At 41.8% G+C, this 8,582-nt stretch overlaps 1 protein-coding gene across 1 annotated transcript; it reads right to left on the bottom strand.

Moving 5' to 3' along the window:
* Positions 1-3,806: 3,806 nt before the first annotated feature.
* On the bottom strand, positions 3,807-7,016 carry LOC100194006 (Acetyltransferase NSI). The gene is made up of 8 exons (NM_001351953.1): positions 6,772-7,016; positions 6,596-6,681; positions 6,026-6,089; positions 5,295-5,481; positions 5,057-5,156; positions 4,809-4,909; positions 4,611-4,704; positions 3,807-4,214 (listed from the first exon to the last, which is right to left on the bottom strand). Exons 1-8 carry the CDS (start codon positions 6,807-6,809, stop codon positions 4,135-4,137), a joined length of 750 nt encoding a protein of 249 aa, NP_001338882.1. The 5' UTR covers positions 6,810-7,016; the 3' UTR covers positions 3,807-4,134.
* Between the last annotated feature and the right edge of the window lie 1,566 nt (positions 7,017-8,582).

The raw sequence follows: 8,582 nt of genomic DNA, 5'->3' as shown, positions 1-8,582 counted from the left end.
TTGTTTGTACGTCTTTAACTATTTTATCAACTAACTATTAGCTCTATTACATTCAAATATAACCTAAATAATGGTTCAATTATAAAACTAATTATATAGATGAGAGCAAAATGTCAAGACGAACCTACTAAAAATAATTAGTCCATGATTCACTATGCGATGTTATAGTGAACATCTTATTGTTTAGTCTTTTACTATGTAATTAGTTTTATAATTAAACTATATTTAATACCTATAATTAGTATTAAAAATATCATCGGACTAACACCTCCTAAGTAGTGCTAGGGTGTTTTGTACGTTTTAGCACTCGAATGATTTTAATCTACCCTAAAACATTGTGTTAGTGTTGGTGTTTCGAACTAGCACTAATGAGTAAATTTGTGTATGAGCGTTTGGATCTGGATAGGTTAAGGTTGAACGTCTCTACTTTTAGTCTTTAGTGTCATGCGCTACCAGCACCTGATTGCTCGTAGTAGAGGTTACAAGCGGGCGAAAGAGGAAAAGATTTTGGATCTTTAAGGGTTGCTCTACTAGAGGATCTATGTACTGAGTGTTGGTTCTCGGATTGGTCTCCCATTCTCGTCGGGTCGACCCTCCTCCTTTGATAGACTAATGAGGGACCGGTTACGAATGGCTTCTCTCGGAAGTGATTGTTGTGTTGCTAAACAAAATAGTTCTCCCTTGGTAAATGTCTCCTCGTGTGTCGTTATCTGTCCTGTATAATTCTCTCATCATGCCTCTTCAAGACCGTTGGTGAAGTGTGCCGACGACAGGAGTCTGAACGTCATCATTACTCTGTCTATATGTCTCTGCCTGCATCGACCATCGGTTTTTGTAGCCTAACCTTGTGTCTTCCCTTTGTCGCCTTGCGTGCTCCGTATGACATCAGAGGACTCGAACCTAGAGCTCGTAGGTTATGAGTGGGGCTTAGACCTAGGACCCGTAGGTCATGAGTGAGGTTCAGACCTAATACTCGTAAGGCATGAGTGCAAAGGTGAACTGGCTCTCTCACGCCACGGCTCAATGCCAAGAGGCCATGACAACATCTATGCCATTGGTAGTGTGATACCTTACATCGGGACGTTTAACCTTGCATCGGTGTCATAGGTCATGGCGTCAAATCTCAGGGTCTAAAACCAATGTTAGTTCTTGGTCCGGTATATGATGAACTTATATGTTGATAACCATAGCATGCATTTCTAGTATATGCCGAAAATATCTACTGGCTCTTTTATTCATGTCAGTAAGAGGGATTCTTAAACCGAAAAATAGACCTCACCGCTGCAAAGAAGGAAATCGAACGATTTGAATTCGGATAACAGACGCCGAGTCTCCGCCGGCTCTCATCTCTATCTCTCTCAGCGCCGGTGTGAACTGTGAGGTCGGCAATTCAGCACGCACGTACTGTTCTGTGCACCGGACGACCTGCTGCAGACGTACGTCGTCGGCGAGGTGCACGCATGCTGCCGGGAGCGTCGTAAGTCAATCGCTAGCACGACTTACCAGCTGCTAGCTAGTGGTGGCGGTGGTGGAGCATATTATCACTAAAACATATAGTGGATATATTAACGGCTCAGCTAAGCGATTCACTATATCCTCATTTGACTGTTCTGTCCGTTTGTCGTCTTTTCTTCGCCTTTTGATTTTTCAGTAGCCATATATATATGTACATGTGGATGTAGCTAGTCGCCCTGAGAGCATCATGCGTCACTGTTTGGAATGGGGCACTCGCTCGCAGGAAAGCTGGAACACTGTCCGTGTGCACTTTTCTCCTGTTTTAGTCGTTATCTCTCCTTTTCCTTCCAGTCCCTTCGCTCTTAAGGCTGTGAAAGCTACTGGCGCTCTTAGAGCATCTCCAACAATGCCTCAAACTAATGCCTCAAATCGAAATATAGGGCTCTACACAGGAAAATCACTCCAACAGTGCCTCAATTCAACAAATTTTGTTAAAAAACTATAGAGCACCCTCTCAAATGCCTCAAATATACTACATCGTAATGGTCCGCCCTATAATCTAAATTTGGGGCTTTACTATTAGAGCGGGGTGTTTTGTTGGTGCCCTAAATTCTATAAAATTTACTTATTTTTAAATTATAAGGCATTTTTATAGGTCACAATGATCTACCAGCAACAATGCCGACCGCTACTGTTGCCGTACGTGTTCTTACTGAGATATTTCCCTCCGTTCGTTTTTATTTGTCGCTGAAAAATATACTAGCAAACGACGAATATTCGACAACGAATGTAGTAATATATTCGTATCCGTCCAGGGCAAACAAAAAAAAACTCACCGTTAATAACGTTGACAAATTAGGCAGGAAAGGCCATGCCTAGCTACCAGCACTTTTATCTATAAATAAATAACCGCGGTGGTGCGCCTGCACGTACGATGTCGACACTGGCAGGATCGGAGTGGATTAAACTTGCCATAGCATTAGGTTTGACAATGGTGGCAGAAGCGTGCTACGGCTGCATCTGCATGCATTGCAGCCGGGATTCCAGGAACAAGGAAGAACAACACGGTGTGCTGTGCTGTGACGCTGCTATGACGTAGCCGTGACTGTGCATGCATGCGCGGCGCAAGCAGGAAGGGAAACAGGTGAGAAACTGAGAATGGTCGGGTTCTGTTCTGTGAGCGGAAACCTTAGCTAGCTTCAGATGGACACTGATGAACCTTACTCGGTTACTCCACAATACTATTATGTGTGGTGTGTCCTCTTTTGTCGGTTCTCAGCCACACACGTTTAGTCTTGTACTATACAGATCGAATCGATGGGCAGGAAGGACTTTCGACCTCTGGTGTCTGGACGGTCTTTGGTCGTCTCCAGCGTAACATCCATCTTTAGGTTTTTCAGCTGCATCACTGTCTTGCCTTGGCTAGGAAGCTTGACGGACTTACTCCCATTTTATCATGAGTCTGCCCTTGGGACTTGGGAGCTGCAACAAATTGCCTTGAGTAGCAAAACAACCAACCGAGAATATTGGAGCATGACACATAATATCCCAACAGACCGATTCGTTATCATTTATCAAAGCATTCGTTTGTTCAAGCCCTCGGGACCCTGCTCGTGCGGGCTTTCAACGTGATTCGTATTAGATTTTATAGATACATTTTTATTAGAAAATTATGGTCAAAGGTGCAAAGTACAAGACAACAGAAACCTATTGTTTTTACTGAGAAGCATGTCCTGCAATTAAGTGCATCATATCAGTTTAAACTAACCGAAGCTAGTTTTTCTATATATATTTCTGTGGGCTGCAAACGTGCATGAAACTGACGACTAGTAAATCCGCCTCGAAGCACTTATCGATGGATATAGCCACAACCTGATGAACAGTTTGGGATATGTGGTCAAGAACGCGTGCGCTGAGCTGCTGCTGGACCAGCAGCTTGCAGTCGACGATACAATACAACGATGATGTTGATACAACTGGCGACTCCACGTCGACATCACCATTCGATGGCTTTGCCAAACCAACGAGAAAGTTAAGCATCCGTGACCAGCTCAACGGACGGCCAATGACATGAGCTCCATGAGTTCACTTCGATGCTTTGCTGCTCGAAAATATCTTCATAGGCAACTGACACCAACAGCAACAACTCAGCTAAAATCAGGCCACTTTAGCATGGGTAACTGATTTGAGTCTCCAGTTTGCCTCTAGTATGTGTAGGAACTTCTAGGTGGTTGAAGCAAACGGCGACTCAACTTAAGTTACAGTTCCAGCAACAGCAAGTGGATGTTGATGGAAAGCAAATTCTTTCCAAGAGACAGTAAAAACTGATGGTGTGCGCATATGGATAACTGATGGATACAGTTTTTTTTTCCATTTCGAATGTAGAAATTTGAAAGCGTACGTTACATACAGATGGCAAGAGTCTAGAGCGCATGTATGAAACACGGGTATTACAAATAGCGTGTTTTGTTGGGGTTATGGTTACAACAGGGGTGCGGAGAGTTGAGCCGATCACATGGTCGTTTTAGCATTGAAGAAAATTACAGCTTCTCACCAAGGATGAAATATTAAGTGCGAGATCCATCAGGGCGTGGAGCCCTGACCTGTCAATTACCCTTTCAGAACGGGGAGATGCTTCAAGTACAACAACCCCTCGAACGATATATCTGGCTGCTGGTGCTAAAATCTGGGGTACCAGAACATGCCCTTGATGCCTTGAGGATCAACTTCGAACCCCAGGTTCTTGTAGAAATCTATAACTGCAGACAGCAAGAATGAAAGAGTGGTAAATATAAACAAACGCTAGTCCACAGAAATACTGCAGTGTCGCGATTACAGTTTTAATATAAACAAACGTTAGTCCAGAGAAATACTGCAGTGTTGCAGTCACTGATTTTCATGATCTCCATCCATCCTACATTTTGCACCTTTTCACAATTATAAATTATCTTCTCAACGCGAATAAAAAAGCAAGTGGTGCCTACATCGTCCTTTTTCCATGGCACTTGCAATTATTCAGAGAATAAACATATTTACAGGATTTTGCAGCACATGTACAGATAAGTCAATATCCAACTATTCTTCTTTGACACGGCATACAAATTCGTTTTTCTTTACACAAGGTAAGGTGCTGTAGAAGATTTTGAAATCTGTACCTTTGTTATCCGCAAACAGTGTAATGTTGTTGATGTCTCGCTGGAGCAAAGTACGAATTACTTTCTCCATGAGTGCTTTACCAAGACCCTGACCCTGAAATAATTGAAGTCTCAGCCATTCATGATAATTCTTCTTTAATATAGACAGCAGAAATGGTGGGGTAGGATTCTGAAAAGGCAAAACATTCACTAGCTCACCTGGTATGAAGGATCAACAAGGACATCCCAAATCGTTGCATTGAAGGCATGGTCTGAGGTTGCTCGTGCCATCCCAATGAGCTGTTTCTTCTCTTCTCCCTCTGTCAAATAACTTCTACAAGTACACTAAGATGTTCATCATCTAGAAAAATGAATTTCTGCAAATAACCTTCAGATTAGGACCTGTGCCTCAACTAATGCATATGACCACAGAAGAGCCTGTGATGATCAAACAATGAGGCAAGTACCTGTTTCTGAAGATCTAATTATTGAATATAGTGTAGCAACCAAGTAGCTATTTCTTAATGAGGCTGCTATCTTTGAAAGAGGCCTGCGTGGCCATCCTACCTGTGAGATCAAATATTTAAAACAAACATGTTTGTTATGTGGATCAATATTCAAAACAAATTATATTTGTTAAGAGAAGAAGCATTAAGTTCATTGACTACATAATACTGAGAAATATCGGGATTGATGAAAGGTCACCTTATTGCATAAGGCTTGGAGATCATATACATCAACATCTCCGGCTGAAGAAAATAAAATTTGTTCTGTGCTTCCATCAGGTAGTGTTCTTTCTAGGAGTACTATTTCCACAGGCAAAGGCTCTTCCACTTCAAGTGGTGCTGGTGGTGGCTCTACTGTCTCTGTACTGCTATTATTCTTCAAAAGGCTGAAAACAAATGCATTTCCATTTTTTTGTCCATAAGATTGAAAACCAAAGGCATGTATGCAACACTATTGAATGTCACAAATGAAATTCCAAGATTGTAAAACATGACTAAAAATTGTGTGGTTTCAGGCTTTATGCCTGCCAAAAGGCTGGGAGATATCATTGTTAGTCAAAGGGAAATAACTAGAGTTTCATACCGAAAACAAACAATTTCATCAAACCCCTGTTGGCTGTTGCTACAAGATTCAAAGTCTCCAAAAGTAAAAAAAAAACCTTTGTTCATACATGATATGATCCCACTACTACATATTTATATGTTTCTCGGGCTTAAAATTAGCAAGGAGCAAATCCCTACCTGTTCAACTTTTCTTACTTTATCCCGACATCATGGGAATAAACTGTTTTAGCCTTTTCTGCTAAGGCAAGAATTTGTAACAAGGAGAAGTTTATTTACACCAGTAGATGCATGTCAAGGTATAGATAACATAAAACCTAAAGAAATCATAGAAATGAAGTGTTTGCAAGTGCAGACAATGTACTTTACCCAGATCTGAGAGAATCCCACAAGCCAGCCTTCAAGGACCAAGCTGATGTAGACCGTGTTTTTGCTGCAACAATAGTGTGGATGTTGGTGTTGGGCTACTAATTATCAAATAAACAGCTACGCTTTATGAACAGTCCACAAAAGTAATAGAAAACATAATAATGAATATAAATAGGCCTATGAGCAATCAGCAGTTTGCATGTTTAACTTTCCATTGAGCTTGAGAATCTACAGGCTTTGACCTATTACTATCATGATTTTGTTTTCTGCACTTGTTGAAGTGTACAAAATAATTCACAAATGGCGCGATTTTATTTAAAAGGTAAAGGTGTGGTGGTATAGTGGCAATGGCGCTGACAGATCCAATGCAGGCTTCCAGATATCAACAGAAAATGCGAGAACCGAAAAAGGGCACTCATGTATTTGGCCCAACTGTTAGCTTAAAATTGTGGTTGTATACCCACTATCCAGAAAATAAACTAACTGAAACTTGAAGGCTGCACTATCAACTATTAACCGTTGGCAATTCTGATAATGTGGTGCACTGCAACGCGGGGAGCGGTGCCTTACCTGCCACCCGATTACGCATAAATCTGGGCGTGGAAACCGTGCTTTGCGCTTCGAAACGGCGCACAGTTGGGATGCGAACGCCACATCTGAAATATATATACACATATTTTACAAGCACCAGCAGTACAGAAGTACAAGGGCTTTGAGGGCCAGTGGTTCGGCGCTCAGACGCTTACATCGAGGAGGAAGGTGCGGCGGCGAAGGCTGGAGGCATCTTTAGTGCGCGTTCCCGGGAACGGGAAGCTTGCGTGTCTCCGGGAGCGGAGCGGAGCTGAGCGGGGAGAGGAGACCGCGTGAGCGATGTTGGAGGAGAGGAGCAATGGAGTGGGCGTGGGTGTTTGCGGGAGAGGAGGAGCTTGCGGCCAGTCACCGTGGACCGGAGGTTGGTGGATAAGGTCTGCAGCCTGGACGAAGGGCGGGTCTCTCGATTGAGACTCTGCGAGGATCCTGTTGGGCTGGGCCCTTTGGGTAGGGGCGTGCAGCCAGGAAGGACGAAAAAAAAAGTAAGGTCAGCCTGCATCTTGGACCAAGACCGAATACGAGTACTAGGAAAGGCTCGTAGACTATAAGAGCTTTTAAAAAAATATATACTCCTTCTATTTCGAATTATTTATAACAAAATTTGGTTTTTCTAGACTTTATTATGTATTTTTTTCGATAAGGGGTATCCCCATTTCTATTTTTTGCGTAACAGAAATACAGAATTTAAGGTACCAGAACAGAGATTACATGACAGGGAACATTCAACCTGCAGATGATCATCATCATCGCAGACACAGAAAGAAAGTTTTAACGAAACACCTACTAGGCAGATAACTGTTTTTCAGCAACGAATACAGAACTTGATTCAGGACTGAATAACGGTAGAGAAAATTTCCTTCAGACAGTAAAAACCAACTAACATAGAAACAGGAACAACTTGACGCAGGCGATCATCACTGTTGGTTACTTGCGAATCCTCAGACTCTCCCATTCTCTCATTCTCCTTGTTATCTATCAGCTTTGTACCCTAGCTTGGTGTTTGCCGCTCTTACCAGCAGCTTGGCGCCTTGTTGGAGTCCTGGAGCTCCTTCTTGCTTAATCCTGCCCAAGATAAAATCAACGCACTTGCATGACACACAATATCATTTGGGGATTTTATCAGGTCATTTTCAAACACATTCTATTTCTCGCTTTCCAAATAGCCCAACAAGCAGGTGAGACTTCAACGATATGAATGTTATCCAATCCCGGCATACGTCTTTTTAACCACCTCTAGCATTGACCAATATCCCTAGAAATGGTCTTTGCATTGATGCAATTGGCCACCAGACCCCAAATAACTTTCGCGACAGAACAACTAAAAAATAGATGATCGATTGGTTCAACCTGATCACAAAAGCTACAAATTGGTGTCGCCCACCCACTTTTTTGGGTCAAATTACCTTTGGTTAACAAAAGATTGTTTTGCAGAAACCACATAAAAACTTTAATTTTTTAAGGGATTTTACTTTTCCATATATGTTTCATATATGGCCCAAAATTGTGCACATCCACATGATTGTATAGCCCTGAACCATATTGTAAATATCATTCAACTTTTTAAAGTTCTCATCTTGTAGCCATCTCCTGAAATCAGTTTGCCAACTTTTTCTTTGCATCTCGAGGACCATAATGCCTTTTTCATCACAGATCTCGTAAAGATCAGGGACAACGTTTCAGAGGGGGTCATCCATTAGCCAACTATCCTCCCAAAATCTGGTTTTGTCTCCTTTTTTAGTTTGCACTTGTCTGTCCATAAGATAAAACTTTTTAACTTTTAACAGATCATGCCAAATAGGAGAATCAGAAATGTTTTTTGATACATTATGGATATTTTTCTTTTGAAGGTATTTCTTCTTTATTATCTCCTTGCCACATCCCATTTTCGTTTTTCAACTTCCACCACCATTTGCATAATAAGTTGATATACAACAATCTGAGGTTTTTAATACCCAAGCCTCCAACT

The sequence above is a fragment of the Zea mays genome, chromosome 6 (genome assembly GCF_902167145.1).
Source record: "Zea mays cultivar B73 chromosome 6, Zm-B73-REFERENCE-NAM-5.0, whole genome shotgun sequence".
In the NCBI taxonomy this organism is placed as follows: domain Eukaryota; kingdom Viridiplantae; phylum Streptophyta; class Magnoliopsida; order Poales; family Poaceae; genus Zea; species Zea mays.
This window is presented reverse-complemented; position numbering and strand designations above follow the sequence as displayed.

What these genes read in the sequence shown, in the direction of transcription:
- LOC100194006 (NM_001351953.1), bottom strand. Translation starts at nt 6,809, where the DNA reads ATGCCTCCAGCCTTCGCCGCCGCACCTTCCTCCTCGAT. An exon ending in AATTAGATCTTCAGAAACAG is followed by an intron (nt 4,910 to 5,056) that starts GTACTTGCCTCA and finishes GTTATTTGACAG; the next exon opens with AGGGAGAAGAGAAGAAACAG. An exon ending in TTGTTGATCCTTCATACCAG is followed by an intron (nt 4,705 to 4,808) that starts GTGAGCTAGTGA and finishes CAATTATTTCAG; the next exon opens with GGTCAGGGTCTTGGTAAAGC.